The 20,548-nt window shown below is 55.6% G+C and overlaps 1 protein-coding gene across 1 annotated transcript in view; it reads left to right on the top strand.

Annotated features, from left to right (window-relative positions):
- The window catches only part of LOC132400064 (aquaporin-10-like), a 341,000-nt gene that overhangs the window by 70,316 nt on the left and 250,136 nt on the right, over nt 1-20,548 (top strand). Inside the window, exons 3-4 of the mRNA XM_059981147.1 lie at nt 11,181-11,318; nt 12,006-12,124. Coding sequence (XP_059837130.1) covers nt 11,181-11,318; nt 12,006-12,124 — 257 coding nt within the window. The remainder of the gene's footprint in view (nt 1-11,180; nt 11,319-12,005; nt 12,125-20,548) is intronic.

The following is a 20,548-nucleotide window of genomic DNA, read 5'->3' as shown; positions in this document are numbered from 1 at the left end:
GTGGAATGGTTAGGTGAGTGTGAGGGTCTGGGTGGTGTGGAATGGTTAGGGGAGTGTGAGGGTCTGGGTGGTGTGGAATGGTTAGGGGAGTGTGAGGGTCTGGGTGGTGTTGAGTGGTTAGGGGAGTGTGAGGGTCTGGGTGGTGTGGAATGGTTAGGTGAGTGTGAGGGTCTGAGTGGTGTGGAGTGGTTAGGTGAGTGTGATTGTCTGGGTTGTGTGGAGTGGTTAGGTGAGAGTGAGGGTCTGTGTGGTGTGGAATGGTTAGGGAAGTGTGAGGGTCTGAGTGGTGTGGAATGGTTAGGGGAGTGTGAGGGTCTGGGTGGTGTGGAGTCGTTAGGTGAGTGTGAGGGTCTGGGTGGTGTGGAATGGTTAGGTGAGTGTGAGGGTCTGTGTGGTGTGGAGTGGTTAGGGGAGTGTGAGGGTCTGGGTGGTGTGGAATGGTTAGGGGAGTGTGAGGGTTTGGGTGGTGTGGAGTGATTAGGTTAGTGTGAGGGTCTGGGTGGTGTGGAATGGTTAGGTGAGTGTGAGGGTCTGGGTGGTGTGGAATGGTTAGGTGAGTGTGAGGGTCTGGGTGGTGTGGAATGGTTAGGTGAGTGTGAGGGTCTGTGTGGTGTGGAGTGGTTAGGTGAGTGTGAGGGTCTGGGTGGTGTGGAATGGTTAGGGGAGTGTGAGGTTCTGTGTGGTGTGGAATGGTTCGGGGAGTGTGAGGGTCTGGGTGGTGTGGAATGCTTAGGTGAGTGTGAGGGTCTGGGTGGTGTGGAATGGTTAGGGGAGTGTGAGGGTCTGTGTGGTGTGGAGTGGTTAGGTGAGTGTGAGGGTCTGTGTGATGTGGAATGGTTCGGGGAGTGTGTCTGGGTGGTGTGGAATGGTTAGGGGAGTGTGAGGGTCTGTGTGGTGTGGAATGGTTAGGGGAGTGTGACGGTCTGTGTGATGTGGAATGGTTAGGTGAGTGTGAGGGTCTGGGTGGTGTGCAATGGTTAGGTGAGTGTGAGGGTCTGGGTGGTGTGGAGTGGTTAGGGGAGTGTGAGGGTCTGGGTGGTGTGGAGTCGTTAGGGGAGTGTGAGGGTCTGTGTGGTGTGGAATGGTTAGTTGAGTGTGAGGGTCTGTGTGGTGTGGAATGGTTACGTGAGTGTGAGGGTCTCGGTGGTGTGCAGTGGTTAGGTGAGTGTGAGGGTCTGGGTAGTGTGGAATGGTTAGGTGAGTGTGAGGGTCTGTGTGGTGTGGAATGGTTAGGTGAGTGTGAGGGTCTGTGTGGTGTGGAATGGTTAGGTGAGTGTGAGGGTCTGGGTGGTGTGGAATGCTTAGGTGAGTGTGAGGGTCTGTGTGGTGTGGAATGGTTAGGGGAGTGTGAGGGTCTGTGTGGTGAGGAGTGGTTAGGGGAGTGTGAGGGTCTGGGTGGTGTGGAATGGTTAGGTGAGTGTGAGGGTGTGGGTGGTGTGGAATGGTTAGGTGAGTGTGAGGGTCTGGGTGGTGTGGAATGGTTAGGTGAGTGTGAGGGTCTGGGTGGTGTGGAATGGTTAGGTGAGTGTGAGGGTCTGGGTGGTGAGGAATGGTTAGGTGAGTGTGAGGGTCTGGGTGGTGTGGAATGGTTAGGTGAGTGTGAGGGTCTGGGTGGTGTGGAATGGTTAGGGGAGTGTGAGGGTCTGGGTGGTGTGGAATGGTTAGGGGAGTGTGAGGGTCTGGGTGGTGTTGAGTGGTTAGGGGAGTGTGAGGGTCTGGGTGGTGTGGAATGGTTAGGTGAGTGTGAGGGTCTGAGTGGTGTGGAGTGGTTAGGTGAGTGTGATTGTCTGGGTTGTGTGGAGTGGTTAGGTGAGAGTGAGGGTCTGTGTGGTGTGGAATGGTTAGGGAAGTGTGAGGGTCTGAGTGGTGTGGAATGGTTAGGGGAGTGTGAGGGTCTGGGTGGTGTGGAGTCGTTAGGTGAGTGTGAGGGTCTGGGTGGTGTGGAATGGTTAGGTGAGTGTGAGGGTCTGTGTGGTGTGGAGTGGTTAGGGGAGTGTGAGGGTCTGGGTGGTGTGGAATGGTTAGGGGAGTGTGAGGGTTTGGGTGGTGTGGAGTGATTAGGTTAGTGTGAGGGTCTGGGTGGTGTGGAATGGTTAGGTGAGTGTGAGGGTCTGGGTGGTGTGGAATGGTTAGGTGAGTGTGAGGGTCTGTGTGGTGTGGAGTGGTTAGGTGAGTGTGAGGGTCTGGGTGGTGTGGAATGGTTAGGGGAGTGTGAGGTTCTGTGTGGTGTGGAATGGTTCGGGGAGTGTGAGGGTCTGGGTGGTGTGGAATGCTTAGGTGAGTGTGAGGGTCTGGGTGGTGTGGAATGGTTAGGGGAGTGTGAGGGTCTGTGTGGTGTGGAGTGGTTAGGTGAGTGTGAGGGTCTGTGTGATGTGGAATGGTTCGGGGAGTGTGTCTGGGTGGTGTGGAATGGTTAGGGGAGTGTGAGGGTCTGTGTGGTGTGGAATGGTTAGGGGAGTGTGACGGTCTGTGTGATGTGGAATGGTTAGGTGAGTGTGAGGGTCTGGGTGGTGTGGAATGGTTAGGTGAGTGTGAGGGTCTGGGTGGTGTGGAATGGTTAGGGGAGTGTGAGGGTTGGGTGGTGTGGAATGTTTAGGTGAGTGTGAGGGTCTGGGTGGTGTGGAATGGTTAGGGGAGTGTGAGGGTCTTGGTTGTGTGGAGTGGTTAGGTGAGTGTGAGGGTCTGGGTGGTGTGGAGTGGTTAGGTGAGTGTGAGGGTCTGGGTGGTGAGGAGTGGTTAGGTGAGTGTGAGGGTCTGGGTGGTGTGGAACGGTTTGGTGAGTGTGAGGGTCTGGGTGGTGTGGAGTGCTTAGGGGAGTGTGAGGGTCTGGGTGGTGTGGAGTGCTTAGGTGAGTGTGAGGGTCTGTGTTGTTTGGAATGTTTAGTTGAGTGTGAGGGTCTGGGTGGTGTGGAATGGTTAGGTGAGTGTGAGGGTCTGGGTGGTGTGGAACGGTTTGGTGAGTGTGAGGGTCTGGGTGGTGTGGAGTGCTTAGGGGAGTGTGAGGGTCTGGGTGGTGTGGAGTGCTTAGGTGAGTGTGAGGGTCTGTGTTGTTTTGAATGGTTAGGTGAGTGTGAGGGTCTGTGTTGTTTGGAATGGTTAGGTGAGTGTGAGGGTCTGGGTGGTGTGGAATGGTTAGGTGAGTGTGAGGGTCTGGGTGGTGTGGAATGATTAGGTGAGTGTGAGGGTCTGGGTGGTGTGGAGTGGTTAGGTGAGTGTGAGGGTCTGGGTGGTGTGGAGTGGTTAGGTGAGTGTGAGGGTCTGGGTTGTGAGGAGTGGTTAGGTGAGTGTGAGGGTCTGGGTGGTGTGGAACGGTTTGGTGAGTGTGAGGGTCTGGGTGGTGTGGAACGGTTAGGTGAGTGTGAGGGTCTGTGTTGTTTGGAATGGTTAGGTGAGTGTGAGGGTCTGGGTGGTGTGGAGTGGTTAGGGGAGTGTGAGGGTCTGGGTGGTGTGGAATGGTTAGGTGAGTGTGAGGGTCTGGGTGGTGTGGAGTGGTTAGGGGAGTGTGAGGGTCCGTGTGGAGTGGAGTCGTTAGGGGAGTGTGAGGGTCTGGGTGGTGTCGAGTGGTTAGGGGAGTGTGAGGGTCCGTGTGGAGTGGAGTCGTTAGGGGAGTGTGAGGGTCTGGGTGGTGTGGAACGGTTTGGTGAGTGTGAGGGTCTGGGTGGTGTGGAATGGTTAGGTGAGTGTGAGGGTCTGGGTGGTGTGGAATGGTTAGGTGAGTGTGAGGGTCTGGGTGGTGTGGAATGGTTAGGTGAGTGTGAGGGTCTGTGTGGTGTGGAACGGTTAGGTGAGTGTGAGGGTCTGTGTTGTTTGGAATGGTTAGGTGAGTGTGAGGGTCTGGGTGGTGTGGAATGGTTTGGTGAGTGTGAGGGTCTGGGTGGTGCAAATGGCTCTGTTCCATGCTCTCTCTAAATAATAATAATGAGGAACAGGAAGCAGCAAATATAGTGACCTCAGAGTTTTTAGAGAATAAACGACCCCCGGGAGTGGGTTACATGCTGGGATCTATTCCAAGGATTCAGTGTGTTTATATATAGAATAACAGATCCCTGGGAATGGGTTACAGGCTGGGATCTATTCCAGGGGTTCAAGGAGTTTGGGTAGAGAATTCCAGATCCCTGGGAATGGGTTACAGGCTGGGATCTAACCAGGGGTTCTGGTAAAGAATTCCAGATCCCTGGGAATGGGTTACAGGCTGGGATCTCACCCAGGGGTTCAGGTAAAGAATTCCAGATCCCTGGGAATGGGTTACAGGCTGGGATCTAACCCAGGGGTTCAGGTAAAGAATTCCAGATCCCTGGGAATGGGTTACAGGCTGGGATCTCACCCAGGGGTTCAGGTAAAGAATTCCAGATCCCTGGGAATGGGTTACAGGCTGGGATCTCACCCAGGGGTTCAGGTAAAGAATTCCAGATCCCTGGGAATGGGTTACAGGCTGGGATCTCACCCAGGGGTTCAGGTAAAGAATTCCAGATCCCTGGGAATGGTTTACAGGCTGGGATCTCACCCAGGGGCTCTGGGGGTTTATGTAGAGAATACCAGATCCCTGAGAGTGGTTTAAAGCATGGAATCTAGAGGTTCTACGGTTTATTTTCTTTTGAAATCTTTTTATTATTACTATTACCCAAAATAACAGGAGGAGATTGAAGTAGGAAACACTTACAATGACTCAAGGGGAAGAAAAAACAATGTTTTAAAGACTGAAAAATATGGCGACAGAAATAAACAGTAAAGAAAAGAACCCTGCCAAAGCAAAGGAAAGTGAGGAAAAGACCCATCAGGTCTTGGAGAAGCTGATTGGTCATCAGAACCCCGGAGCCGTGTTTCATAGAAAAAGCTTCTAAAGATAAACATCAGACTGCCAGCAAAAAAAATTATACCAAAACAAACCATTAGAGGGTGGAGAAAATCTATCAATTAACTCAAATGGCCGTAACCAGCAAAAGAACCCCATTTTTCTCAAATTCAAACATGGGTTCGAAAGTTCTACTTGTAATTTTCTCCAAATAAGACATAGCATCACTTGAGAGAACCATTGTAACAGAGTGGGAGAGGTTCCACGGTTTATATATAGAATGAGATTATTTTATTGTGTAAATTAGCTATCATTGATGTTCATTTATATCTAACTAATGTCAAAGTCGAGTTTATTGACATCTGTTCCAGTCCCCGTGTGCACAGTTGCGATGAGAGCCCTTGCTTCACAGGCTGACAGCGTCAGATCAGCGAGTCTGCCTGGTGACGCAGCTGTGTGCTGGGCCAGGACAGATGTGAATGTCCAGGAATCTGAAGTTGCCGACTCTCTCCACCACCAATCCGCCAGCGTAGATCGGCACACCTTCACCCTCCCGCCCCTCCTTGAAGACAGCGATCGGCTCATCAATTTTACCGGCGTAGAGCCAGAGGCTGTTGCTGTAGCACCGCTCAACCAGGGGTCCTACCTCAGTCCTCTACCAGGTGTCCTACCTCACTCCTCAACCAGGGGTCCTACCTCACTCCTCAACCAGGGGTCCTACCTCACTCCTCTACCAGGTGTCCTACCTCACTCCTCTACCAGGTGTCCTACCTCACTCCTCTACCAGGTGTCCTACCTCACTCCTCTACCAGGGGTCCTACCTCACTCCTCAACCAGCTGTCCTACCTCACTCCTCTACCAGCTGTCCTACCTCACCGCTCAACCAGGGGTCCTACCTCACTCCTCTACCAGCTGTCCTACCTCACTCCTCAACCAGGGGTCCTACCTCACCCCTGAACCAGGGGTCCTACCTCACTCCTCTACCAGGTGTCCTACCTCACTCCTCTACCAGGTGTCCTACCTCACTCCTCAACCAGGGGTCCTACCTCACTCCTCAACCAGGGGTCCTACCTCACTCCTCTACCAGGTGTCCTACCTCACTCCTCAACCAGGGGTCCTACCTCACTCCTCTACCAGGTGTCCTACCTCACCGCTCAACCAGCTGTCCTACCTCACCACTCAACCAGGTGTCCTACCTCACCGCTCAACCAGGTGTCCTACCTCACCCCTCTACCAGGTGTCCTACCTCACCGCTCAACCAGGTGTCCTACCTCACTCCTCTACCTGCTGTCGTACCTCACCCCTGAACCAGGGGTCCTACCTCACTCCTCTACCAGTTGTCCTACCTCACCGCTCAACCAGGTGTCCTACCTCACCCCTCTACCAGGTGTCCTACCTCACTCCTCTACCAGGGGACCTACCTCACCCCTCTACCAGGGGTCCTAACTCACTCCTCAACCAGGGCTCCTACCTCACCCCTCTACCAGGGGTCCTAACTCACCGCTCAACCAGGTGTCCTACCTCACCGCTCAACCAGGTGTCCTACCTCACCCCTCTAACAGGCGTCCTACCTCACTCCTCTACCAGGGGTCCTACCTCACCGCTCAACCAGGTGTCCTACCTCACTCCTCTACCAGGGGTCCTACCTCACCCCTCTACCGGGGGTCCTACCTCACCGCTCAACCAGGTGTCCTACCTCACTCCTCTACCTGCTGTCCTACCTCACCCCTGAACCAGGGGTCCTACCTCACTCCTCTACCAGCTGTCCTACCTCACCGCTCAACCAGGTATCCTACCTCACTCCTCAACCAGGGATCCTACCTCACCGCTCAACCAGGTGTCCTACCTCACCCCTCTAACAGGCGTCCTACCTCACCCCTCTACCAGGTGTCCTACCTCACTCCTCTACCAGGGGACCTACCTCACCCCTCTACCAGGGGTCCTAACTCACTCCTCAACCAGGGTTCCTACCTCACCCCTCTACCAGGGGTCCTAACTCACTCCTCAACCAGGGTTCCTACCTCACCCCTCTACCAGGGGTCCTAACTCACTCCTCAACCAGGGTTCCTACCTCACCCCTCTACCAGGGGTCCTACCTCACTCCTCTACCAGGGGTCCTACCTCACTGCTCAACCAGGGGTCCTACCTCACCCCTCTACCAGCTGTCCTACCTCACCGCTCAACCAGGTGTCCTACCTCACTCCTCTACCAGCTGTCCTAATTCACCGCTCAACCAGGGGTCCTACCTCACCCCTCTACCAGCTGTCCTACCTCACCGCACAACCAGGGGTCCTACCTCACCCCTCTACCAGCTGTCCTACCTCACCGCTCAACCAGGTGTCCTACCTCACTCCTCTACCAGCTGTCCTACCTCACCCCTCACCAGGGGTCCTACCTCACTCCTCAACCAGGGATCCTACCTCACCGCTCAACCAGGTGTCCTACCTCACCACTCTACCAGGTGTCCTACCTCACTCCTCTATCAGGGGTCCTACCTCACCCCTCCACCAGGGGTCCTACCTCACCCCTCTACCAGGGGTCCTACCTCACCCTTCTACCAGGTGTCCTACCTCACTCCTCTACCAGGGGTCCTACCTCACCCCTCTACCAGGGGTCCTACCTCACTCCTCAACCAGGGGTCCTACCTCACCCCTCTACCGGGGGTCCTACCTCACTCCTCTACCAGCTGTTCTACCTCACCGCTCAACCAGCTGTCCTACCTCACCGCTCAACCAGGTGTCCTACCTCACTCCTCAACCAGGGGTCCTACCTCACTCCTCTACCAGCTGTCCTACCTTACCGCTCAACCAGGTGTCCTACCTCACTCCTCTACCAGCTGTCCTACCTCACTCCTGAACCAGGGGTCCTACCTCACTCCTGAACCAGGGGTCCTACCTCACTCCTGAACCAGGGGTCCTACCTCACTCCTCTACCAGCTGTCCTACCTCACGGCTCAACCAGGGGTCCTACTTCACTCCTGTACCAGGTGTCCTACCTCACCGCTCTACCAGCTGTCCTACCTCACCCCTCTACCATGTGTCCTACCTCACCGCTCTACCAGCTGACCTACCTCACTCCTCTACCAGGGATCCTACCTCACCCCTCAACCAGCTGTCCTACCTCACCGCTCAACCAGGTGTCCTACCTCACCCCTCTACCAGGTGGGGCCAATTTCAAGTCCCTGCAGTCAATATCTCTGAGGATCTAACCTGGTTCCAACATATCACGCCGCTATAAAGGCAAGGCAACGGCTGTATTTCATAAGGAATTTCAGATTTGGTTTGTCACGTAAAGCACTCAGAAATATCTACAGATGTAAGGAGGGGGTTGGGGCTGCTGCACAGGACTGAAAGAAGCTACGGAGAGTTGTAAAGTTAGTCAGCTCCATCTTGGGCACTAGCATCCATACCATCCAAGACATCCTCTGGGAGCGGTGTCTCAGAAAGGCAGCGTCCATTATTAAGGACCTCCAGCACCCAGAGCATGCCCTTTTCTCACTGTTACCATCAGGTAGGAGGTATAGAAGTTTGAAGGCACACACTCAGCGATTCAGGAACAGCTTTTTCCCCTCTGCCATCCGATTCCTAAATGGACATTGAACACTGCCTTACTTTCTTCTGTTTTATTTCTGTTATTTCGATTATTTCTGTTTTATCACCATTTTTAATTCAACTATTTAATATACATAAATAATATAATATGAACTACATAACGTAATTCAGTTTTTTTCTATATTTTTCATGTGTTGCATTGAACTGCTGCCGTGAAGTTAACTAATTTCACCACACGTGCCGGTGATATTAAAGCTGATTGTGAATCTGATTTTGCTGCTGTAAGGCATTAAGCTGACCACCGCACCACCGCACCACTATAAAAGAATAAGTAATTAGTGCGAGACCAGAGCGAAGAGCCCGGCAGTGTTCATGGGCGGAGCAGAAGTATCTGTTTCTGAGTCGTTGAGTGTGTGTCTTCAGATCCCGTACCTCCTCCCTGGAGGTAGTGAGAAGAGGGCATGTACCAGCTGGTGAGGGTCCTTAGTGACTGAAGCTGCCTTCCGGAGGCACCGCCGTTTGAAGATCTCCTCGCTGGTGGAGGGCCATGCTGGTGATGGAACTGGCTGAGTTGACAATCTTGTGCAGCCTCTTGCGACGACCCCCTGCATTGGAGCCTCCACACCAGGCAGCAATGCAACTGGGTAGCACATCTGCGGAGATTTGCTAGAGAGTGCCCCCTACTGACTGTTAGCTGAAATGCTGGCAAACTCCAGGCCCAAGGAAGACAAAATGGTAAAGGAGGCGTCGGCTACACTGAACTTTTTTTTTATAGAATAGTAAAGCACAGTACAGGCCCTTCGGCCCACAATGTTGTGCCGACCCTTAAACCCTGCCTCCCATATAACCCTCCACCTTAAATTCCTCCATATAACTGTCTAGTAGTCTCTTAATCTTCACTAGTGTATCTGCCTCCACCACTGACTCAGGCAGTGCATTCCACGCACCAACCACTCTCAGTGAAAAACCTTCCTCTAATATCCCCCTTGAACCTCCCTCCCCTTACCTTAAAGCCATGTCCTCTTGTACTGAGCAGTTGTGCCCTGGGGAAGAGGCGCTGGCTGTCCACTCTGTCTATTCCTCTTAATATCTTGTACACCTCTATCATGTCTCCTCTCATCCTCCTTCTCTCCAAAGAGTAAAGCCCTAGCTTCCTTACTCTCTGATCATAATCCATACTCTCTAAACCAGGCAGCATCCTGGTAAATCTCCTCCGTACCCTCTCCAATGCTTCCACATCCTTCCTATAGTGAGGCGACCAGAACTGGACACAGTACTCCAAGTGTGGCCTAACCAGAGTTTTATAGAGCTGCATCATTACCCCGCGACACTTAAACTCTGTCCCTCGACTTCTGAAAGCTAACACCCCATAAGCTTTCTTAACTACCTTATCTACCTGTGAGGCAACTTTCAGGGATCTGTGGACATGTACCCCCAGATCCCTCTGCTCCTCCACACTACCAAGTATCCTGCCATTTACTTTATACTCTACCTTGGAGTTTGTCCTTCCAAAGTGTACCACCTCACACTTCTCCGGGTTGAACTCCATCTGCCACTTCTCAGCCCACTTCTGCAGCCTATCAATGTCTCTCCACAATCTTCAACAATCCTCTACACTACCTACAACACCACCAACCTTTGTGTCCTCTGCAAACCTGCCAACCCATCCCTCTACCCCCACATCCAGGGCGTTAATAAAAATCACGAAAAGTAGGGGTCCCAGAACCAATCCTTGTGGGACACCACTAGTCACAACCCTCCAAGCTGAATGCACTCCCTCTACCACAACCCTCTGCCTTCTGCAGACAAGCCAATTCTGAATCCACCTGGCCAAACTTCCCTGGATCCCATGCCTTCTGACTTTCTGAATAAGCCTACCTTGTGGAAACTTGTCAAATGCCTTACTAAAATCCATGTAGATCACATCCACTGCACTACCCTCATCTATATGCCTGGTCACCTCCTCAAAGAACTCTATCAGGCTTGTTAGGCTCGATCTGCCCTTCACAAAGCCATGCTGACTGTCCCTGATCAGACCATGATTCTCTAAATGCCCATAGATCCTATCTCTAAGAATCTTTTCCAACAGCTTTCCCACTACAGACGTAAGGCTCACTGGTCTATAATTACTACCTTTTTTGGACAAGGGGACAACATTCACCTCCCTCCAATCCTCCGGTACCATTCCCGTGGACAATGAGGACATAAAGATCCTAGCCAGAGGCTCACCGGGAGAGATCTGCAAGTTGGGTGTCCTGTGACTCCTGGAAGTAGCACCACTGGGCACCACCCTCGTCATGAGTTTGTGACTTTTCTTTCTTTTTGAAGAAGGGATCATTGGAGGGTTTCAGCAAGCACCCTGCCTCTGAATTTCTTGATGCAAGATGCTTTCTGACTACGAAAGAGATCTGTACAAATGAGATTGAAAGAGTACAGAAAAAAATGACAGAAAACGTTGTTGGGACTTTAGGGCCCGAGTATTAGGGAATGGTTGAATAGATTTAAAGCTCAGGAGAATGAGGGAGATTTGTTGGAGGTACAGTATTATGAGGGTGTAATAGGGTAAATGCAAGCAGGCTTTTTCCACTGAGGTTCGAATAGAGGATCCGGTGAAAGCTGAAATGTTCAAGGGGAACGTGAGGGGGAATTTCTCTCAGCAGTGTTGGGTGCAGGTTCGATTTCAATGTGGAAGAGAAATTTGGACAGGTGCACGGTTGGGAGAGCTATGGAGGGCTGCGCAGATTAAAAATTTGGCATGCACTGGATGGGCCGAAAGGCCTCTGTGCTGTAGCACTCTATGACTAACCCCCCCCCCCCCCACCCCCTCTGGTTTTCAGGGGCACATTTGAACCCGGCCGTGACCTTGAGCCTGTGCGTCTTGGGGCGGTTTCCGTGCTGGAAGATGCCGTTCTACACGCTGGCGGAGTGCCTTGGGTCCTTCATGGCCGCAGCCACCACCTACACGATGTACTACGGTATGCGGGGCTGCGCAGGCGGTGGGGACGTGGGGTGGTCGGACGAGAGAGAGCTGTGAGCCAAACACCGGCTTCAGGGAATATTTACCGAGCACTGAATGGACAGGGATATTCACAAGGGCTCAGAGACCGCCCCGCGATCTGTGTCCCATCTCAGGCTGAGAGGTGAGGCACACACTGATCCAGTTGCAATCCCCCCTCACCTCGCCTGGTCCCTACGTGACTCAGCTGCTCCTGGGGTGCTTGTGACACTGGGCAATGTCACCAACGATGCCCCTCAGTGGGGAGATCCCTCACTGGCCCTCCCACAGAGCAGATCCCCAGCCACTTCTCCGACAATGGGAAGATTCCTCATTCCCTTCTCACAGCACAGAGATCCCTCACCACTTCCACAATGTGGGCATTCTTCACCACCCCTCCTGCAATATTGAGATCCTTTAATACCCCCCCCACACACACAGTGTGGAAATCCTTCACCTCCACAGAGATCCTTCACCGCCTCGCTGAGTGTGGAGATCCCTCACTATCCCTCTGAGTGCAGAGATCCCTCCCCCCCCCCCACAGTGCTGAGAACCTTCACCACCCCTCCCCGTCGTTGGGATTGCTGCCTGGGTCTGGGACTCTGAGGGAGGGGGGTGCCACGGTGCGTGCAGACTCTCAACCCTTCTGCCCCACCCCCCGACACAGATTCCATCCATCAGTTTTCCAATGAGAGCCTGTCTGTACTGGGACCGCGAGGGACGGCCGGAATCTTCGCCACCTACCCCGCCGAGGGCATCAGCAACAGCAATGGCTTCATCACCGAGGTAAATCCATCCTCACCCGTTCCTCAGGGACCCCGAGGAATGGCAGGGAAGGCCACGAAATGTGGGATTGTGGTGTTGGGATGAGGGGTTGCTCTGACAAGTAAACACAACTAGAATTTTAACAGGGCCATTGGAGTGTTTCTGTACCGGGGTGGTGCCCGTCGCTTCAGGAACCGAACGGTTGAAGGGAAGTCGCTGTTCCTGACCCTGGTGGGGTGGGACTTCAGGCGCCTGTACTTCCTGCCCGACGGGAGCTGTGAGAAGATGGCCTGGCCCGGGTGGTGGGGATCTTTGATGAAGGATGTGGCTCTGCCGAGCCAGCGTCTCCTGTAGATACGACCGATGGTCGGGAGGGCTGTGCCGGAGAGGCACTGGGCTGAGACTGGGGGGAATAGGTGAGAGGTTGAAAACTCTGAAAATCCCAGCAGTTCAGTGTTTGACTCACAAGGGTCCCAATTTCCCATCCACGTTAAAAACACCACACCCCGTTTCCCACACCCTTCAAACTCAACGGGACCCCGTTTCCCACTCCCTTTAAACCCACCGGGACCCCGTTTCCCACACCCTTCAAACTCACCGGGACCCCGTTTCCCACTCCCTTCAAACCCACCGGGACCCCGTTTCCCACTCCCTTCAATCCCACCGGGACCCCGTTTCCCACTCCCTTCAAACCCACCGGGACCCCGTTTCCCACTCCCTTTAAACCCACCGGGACCCCGTTTCCCACTCCCTTTAAACCCACCGGGACCCCGTTTCCCACTCCCTTCAAACCCACCGGGACCCCGTTTCCCACTCCCTTCAAACCCACCGGGACCCCGTTTCCCACTCCCTTCAAACCCACCGGGACCCCGTTTCACACTCCCTTTAAACCCACCGGGACCCCGTTTCCCACTCCCTTCAAACCCACCGGGACCCCGTTTCCCACTCCCTTCAAACCCACCGGGACCCCGTTTCCCACTCCCTTTAAACCCACCGGGACCCCGTTTCCCACTCCCTTCAAACCCACCGGGACCCCGTTTCCCACTCCCTTTAAACCCACCGGGACCCCGTTTCCCACACCCTTCAAACTCACCGGGACCCCGTTTCCCACTCCCTTCAATCCCACCAGGACCCCGTTTCCCATTCCCTTTAAACCCACCGGGACCCCGTTTCCCACACCCTTCAAACTCACCGGGACCCCGTTTCCCACTCCCTTCAATCCCACCGGGACCCCGTTTCTCACTCCCTTCAATCCCACCGGGACCCAGTTTCCCACTCCCTTTAAACCCATCAGGACCCCGTTTCCCACTCCCTTCAAACCCACCGGGACCCCGTTTCCCATTCCCTTCAAACCCACCGGGACCCCGTTTCCCACTCCCTTCAAACCCACCGGGACCCCGTTTCCCCGACCCTTTAAACCCACTGGGACCCCGTTTCCCACTCCCTTCAATCCCACCGGGACCCCGTTTCCCACTCCCTTCAATACCACCGGGACCCCATTTCTCACTCCCTTCAATCACACCAGGACCCCGTTTCCCAGTCCCTTTAAACCCAGCGGGACCCTGTTTCCCACTCCCTTTAATCCCACCGGGACCCCGTTTCCCACTCCCTTCAATCCCACCAGGACCCCGTTTCCCATCCAGGTTAAAACCACCACACCCTATTTCCCACTCCCTTTAAACCCACCAGGATCCCATTCCCACTCCCTTCAAACCAACCGGGACCCCGTTTCCCACTCCGTTTAAACCCACCGGGACCCCATTTCCCACTCCCTTTAAACCCACTGGGACCCCGTTTCCCACTCCCTTTAAACCCACCGGGACCCTGTTTCCCACTCCCTTTCAACACACCAGGACCCCGTTTCCCACTCCCTTTAAACCCACCGGGACCCCGTTTACCACTCCCTTCAATCCCACCGGGACCCCGTTTCCCACTCCCTTTAAACCCACCGGGACCCTGTTTCCCACTCCCTTTCAACCCACCGGGACCCCGTTTCCCACTCCCTTCAAACCCACCGGGACCACGTTTCCCACCCGTCAATCCCACCGGGAACCCATTTCCCACTCCCTTCAAACCCACCGGGAACCCGTTTCCCACTCCCTTCAATCCCACCGGTACCCCATTTCCCACTCCCTTCAATTCCACCGGGACCCCATTTCCCACTCCCTTCAATCACACCAGGACCCCGTTTCCCAGACCCTTTAAACCCAGCGGGACCCTGTTTCCCACTCCCTTTAATCCAACCGGGACCCCGTTTCCCACTCCCTTCAATCCCACCAGGACCCCGTTTCCCATCCACGTTAAAACCACCACACCCTATTTCCCAGTCCCTTTCAACCCACCAGGATCCCATTCCCACTCCCTTCAAACCCACCGGGACCCTGTTTCCCACTCCCTTTCAACACACCGGGACCCCGTTTCCCACTCCCTTTAAACCCACCGGGACCCCGTTTCCCACTCCCTTCAATCCCACCGGGACCCCGTTCCCCACTCCCTTTAAACCCACCGGGACCCCATTTCCCACTCCCTTTAAACCCACTGGGACCCCGTTTCCCAATCCCTTTAAACCCACCGGGACCCTGTTTCCCACTCCCTTTCAACACACCGGGACCCCGTTTCCAACTCCCTTTAAACCCACCGGGACCCCGTTTCCCACTCCCTTCAATCCCACCGGGACCCCGTTCCCCACTCCCTTTAAACCCACCGGGACCCCATTTCCCACTCCCTTTAAACCCACTGGGACCCCGTTTCCCACTCCCTTTAAACCCACCGGGACCCTGTTTCCCACTCCCTTTCAACACACCGGGACCCCGTTTCCCACTCCCTTTAAACCCACCGGGACCCCGTTTCCCACTCCCTTCAATCCCACCGGGACCCCGTTCCCCACTCCCTTCAATCCCACCGGGACCCCGTTTCCCACTCCCTTTAAACCCACCGGGACCCCGTTTCCCACTCCCTTTAAACACACCGGGACCCCGTTTCCCACTCCCTTTAAACCCACCGGGACCCCGTTTCCCACTCCCTTCAATCCCACCGGGACCCCGTTCCCCACTCCCTTCAATCCCACCGGGACCCCGTTTCCCACTCCCTTTAAACCCACCGGGACCCCGTTTCCCACTCCCTTTAAACACACTGGGACCCCATTTCCCACTCCCTTCAATCCCACAAGGACCCCCTTTCCCACTCCCTTCAAACCCACCGGGACCCCGTTTCCCACTCCCTTCAAACCCACCGGGACCCCGTTTCCCACTCCCTTCAAACCCACCGGGACCCCGTTTCCCACTCCCTTTAAACCCACCGGGACCCCGTTTCCCACTCCCTTTAAACCCACCGGGACCCCGTTTCCCACTCCCTTCAAACCCACCGGGACCCCGTTTCCCACTCCCTTCAAACCCACCGGGACCCCGTTTCCCACTCCCTTCAAACCCACCGGGACCCCGTTTCACACTCCCTTTAAACCCACCGGGACCCCGTTTCCCACTCCCTTCAAACCCACCGGGACCCCGTTTCCCACTCCCTTCAAACCCACCGGGACCCCGTTTCCCACTCCCTTTAAACCCACCGGGACCCCGTTTCCCACTCCCTTCAATCCCACCGGGACCCCGTTTCCCACTCCCTTTAAACCCACCGGGACCCCGTTTCCCACACCCTTCAAACTCACCGGGACCCCGTTTCCCACTCCCTTCAATCCCACCAGGACCCCGTTTCCCATTCCCTTTAAACCCACCGGGACCCCGTTTCCCACACCCTTCAAACTCACCGGGACCCCGTTTCCCACTCCCTTCAATCCCACCGGGACCCCGTTTCTCACTCCCTTCAATCCCACCGGGACCCAGTTTCCCACTCCCTTTAAACCCATCAGGACCCCGTTTCCCACTCCCTTCAAACCCACCGGGACCCCGTTTCCCATTCCCTTCAAACCCACCGGGACCCCGTTTCCCACTCCCTTCAAACCCACCGGGACCCCGTTTCCCAGACCCTTTAAACCCACTGGGACCCCGTTTCCCACTCCCTTCAATCCCACCGGGACCCCGTTTCCCACTCCCTTCAATACCACCGGGACCCCATTTCTCACTCCCTTCAATCACACCAGGACCCCGTTTCCCAGTCCCTTTAAACCCAGCGGGACCCTGTTTCCCACTCCCTTTAATCCCACCGGGACCCCGTTTCCCACTCCCTTCAATCCCACCAGGACCCCGTTTCCCATCCAGGTTAAAACCACCACACCCTATTTCCCACTCCCTTTAAACCCACCAGGATCCCATTCCCACTCCCTTCAAACCAACCGGGACCCCGTTTCCCACTCCGTTTAAACCCACCGGGACCCCATTTCCCACTCCCTTTAAACCCACTGGGACCCCGTTTCCCACTCCCTTTAAACCCACCGGGACCCTGTTTCCCACTCCCTTTCAACACACCAGGACCCCGTTTCCCACTCCCTTTAAACCCACCGGGACCCCGTTTCCCACTCCCTTCAATCCCACCGGGACCCCGTTTCCCACTCCCTTCAATACCACCGGGACCCCATTTCTCACTCCCTTCAATCACACCAGTACCCCGTTTCCCAGTCCCTTTAAACCCAGCGGGACCCTGTTTCCCACTCCCTTTAATCCCACCGGGACCCCGTTTCCCACTCCCTTCAATCCCACCAGGACCCCGTTTCCCATCCAGGTTAAAACCACCACACCCTATTTCCCACTCCCTTTAAACCCACCAGGATCCCATTCCCACTCCCTTCAAACCAACCGGGACCCCGTTTCCCACTCCGTTTAAACCCACCGGGACCCCATTTCCCACTCCCTTTAAACCCACTGGGACCCCGTTTCCCACTCCCTTTAAACCCACCGGGACCCTGTTTCCCACTCCCTTTCAACACACCAGGACCCCGTTTCCCACTCCCTTTAAACCCACCGGGACCCCGTTTCCCACTCCCTTCAATCCCACCGGGACCCCGTTTCCCACTCCCTTTAAACCCACCGGGACCCTGTTTCCCACTCCCTTTCAACCCACCGGGACCCCGTTTCCCACTCCCTTCAAACCCACCGGGACCACGTTTCCCACCCGTCAATCCCACCGGGAACCCATTTCCCACTCCCTTCAAACCCACCGGGAACCCGTTTCCCACTCCCTTCAATCCCACCGGTACCCCATTTCCCACTCCCTTCAATTCCACCGGGACCCCATTTCCCACTCCCTTCAATCACACCAGGACCCCGTTTCCCAGACCCTTTAAACCCAGCGGGACCCTGTTTCCCACTCCCTTTAATCCCACCGGGACCCCGTTTCCCACTCCCTTCAATCCCACCAGGACCCCGTTTCCCATCCACGTTAAAACCACCACACCCTATTTCCCAGTCCCTTTCAACCCACCAGGATCCCATTCCCACTCCCTTCAAACCCACCGGGACCCCGTTTCCCACTCCCTTTAAACCCACCGGGACCCCATTTCCCACTCCCTTTAAACCCACTGGGACCCCGTTGCCCACTCCCTTTAAACCCACCGGGACCCTGTTTCCCACTCCCTTTCAACACACCGGGACCCCGTTTCCCACTCCCTTTAAACCCACCGGGACCCCGTTTCCCACTCCCTTCAATCCCACCGGGACCCCGTTCCCCACTCCCTTCAATCCCACCGGGACCCCGTTTCCCACTCCCTTTAAACCCACCGGGACCCCGTTTCCCACTCCCTTTAAACACACTGGGACCCCATTTCCCACTCCCTTCAAACCCACCGGGACCCCGTTTCCCACTCCCTTCAATCCCACCAGGACCCCATTTCACACTCCCTTCAAACCCACCAGGACCCCGTTTCCCACTCACTTTAATCCCACCGGGGCCCCGTTTCCCACTCCCTTTAAACCCACCGGGACCCCGTTTCCCACACCCTTTAAACCCACCGGGACCCCGTTTCCCACTCCCTTCAAACCCACCGGGACCCCGTTTCCCACTCCCTTCAATCCCACCGGGACCCAGTTTCCCACTCCCTTTAAACCCATCAGGACCCCGTTTCCCACTCCCTTCAAACCCACCGGGACCCCGTTTCCCATTCCCTTCAAACCCACCGGGACCCCGTTTCCCACTCCCTTCAAACCCACCGGGACCCCGTTTCCCAGACCCTTTAAACCCACTGGGACCCCGTTTCCCACTCCCTTCAATCCCACCGGGACCCCGTTTCCCACTCCCTTCAATACCACCGGGACCCCATTTCCCACTCCCTTCAATCACACCGGGACCCCGTTTCCCAGTCCCTTTAAACCCAGCGAGACCCTGTTTCCCACTCCCTTTAATCCCACCGGGACCCCGTTTCCCATCCACGTTAAAACCACCACACCCTATTTCCCAGTCCCTTTAAACCCACCAGGATCCCATTCCCACTCCCTTCAAACCAACCGGGACCCCGTTTCCCACTCCCTTTAAACCCACCGGGACCCCATTTCCCACTCCCTTTAAACCCACTGGGACCCCGTTTCCCACTCCCTTTAAACCCACCGGGACCCTGTTTCCCACTCCCTTTCAACACACCAGGACCCCGTTTCCCACTCCCTTTAAACCCACCGGGACCCCGTTTCCCACTCCCTTCAATCCCACCGGGACCCCGTTTCCCACTCCCTTTAAACCCACCGGGACCCTGTTTCCCACTCCCTTTCAACCCACCGGGACCCCGTTTCCCACTCCCTTCAAACCCACCGGGACCACGTTTCCCACCCGTCAATCCCACCGGGAACCCATTTCCCACTCCCTTCAAACCCACCGGGAACCCGTTTCCCACTCCCTTCAATCCCACCGGTACCCCATTTCCCACTCCCTTCAATTCCACCGGGACCCCATTTCCCACTCCCTTCAATCACACCAGGACCCCGTTTCCCAGTCCCTTTAAACCCAGCGGGACCATGTTTCCCACTCCCTTTAATCCCACCGGGACCCCGTTTCCCACTCCCTTCAACCCCACCAGGACCCCGTTTCCCATCCACGTTAAAACCACCACACCCTATTTCCCAGTCCCTTTCAACCCACCAGGATCCCATTCCCACTCCCTTCAAACCCACCGGAACCCCGTTTCCCACTCCCATTAAACCCACCGGGACCCCATTTCCCACTCCCTTTAAACCCACTGGGACCCCGTTTCCCACTCCCTTTAAACCCACCGGGACCCTGTTTCCCACTCCCTTTCAACACACCGGGACCCCTTTTCCCACTCCCTTTAAAGCCACCGGGACCCCGTTTCCCACTCCCTTCAATCCCACCGGGACCCCGTTCCCCACTACCTTCAATCCCACCGGGACCCCGTTTCCCACTCCCTTCAAACCCACCGGGACCCCGTTTCCCACTCCCTTCAATCCCACCGGGACCCAGTTTCCCACTCCCTTTAAACCCATCAGGACCCCGTTTCCCACTCCCTTCAAACCCACCGGGACCCCGTTTCCCATTCCCTTCAAACCCACCGGGACCCCGTTTCCCAGACCCTTTAAACCCACTGGGACCCCGTTTCCCACTCCCTTCAATACCACCGGGACCCCATTTCCCACTCCCTTCAATCACACCAGGACCCCGTTTCCCAGTCCCTTTAAACCCAGCGGGACCCTGTTTCCCACTCCCTTTAATCCCACCGGGACCCCGTTTCCCATCCACGTTAAAACCACCACACCCTATTTCCCAGTCCCTTTAAACCCACCAGGATCCCATTCCCACTCCCTTCAAACCAACCGGGACCCCGTTTCCCACTCCCTTTAAACCCACTGGGACCCCATTTCCCACTCCCTTTAAACCCACTGGGACCCCGTTTCCCACTCCCTTTAATCCCACCGGGACCCTGTTTCCCACTCCCTTTCAAAACACCAGGACCCCGTTTCCCACTCCCTTTAAACCAACCGGGACCCCGTTTCCCACTCCCTTCAATCCCACCGGGACCCCGTTTCCCACTCCCTTTAAACCCACCGGGACCCTGTTTCCCACTCCCTTTCAACCCACCGGGACCCCGTTTCCCGCTCCCTTCAAACCCACCGGGACCACGTTTCCCACCCGTCAATCCCACCGGGAACCCATTTCCCACTCCCTTCAAACCCACCGGGAACCCGTTTCCCACTCCCTTCAATCCCACCGGGAACCCATTTCCCACTCCCTTCAATCACACCAGGACCCCGTTTCCCAGTCCCTTTAAACCCAGCGGGACCCTGTTTCCCACTCCCTTTAATCCCACCGGGACCCCGTTTCCCACTCCCTTCAATCCCACCAGGACCCCGTTTCCCATCCACGTTAAAACCACCACACCCTATTTCCCAGTCCCTTTCAACCCACCAGGATCCCATTCCCACTCCCTTCAAACCCACCGGAACCCCGTTTCCCACTCCCTTTAAACCCACCGGGACCCCATTTCCCACTCCCTTTAAACCCACTGGGACCCCGTTTCCCACTCCCTTTAAACCCACCGGGACCCTGTTTCCCACT

The sequence above is a fragment of the Hypanus sabinus genome, chromosome 9 (assembly GCF_030144855.1).
Source record: "Hypanus sabinus isolate sHypSab1 chromosome 9, sHypSab1.hap1, whole genome shotgun sequence".
NCBI classification, from domain to species: Eukaryota; Metazoa; Chordata; class Chondrichthyes; order Myliobatiformes; family Dasyatidae; genus Hypanus; species Hypanus sabinus.
Note: the sequence above shows the minus strand (reverse complement) of the source record. Positions and strands in the feature narration are given on the sequence as shown.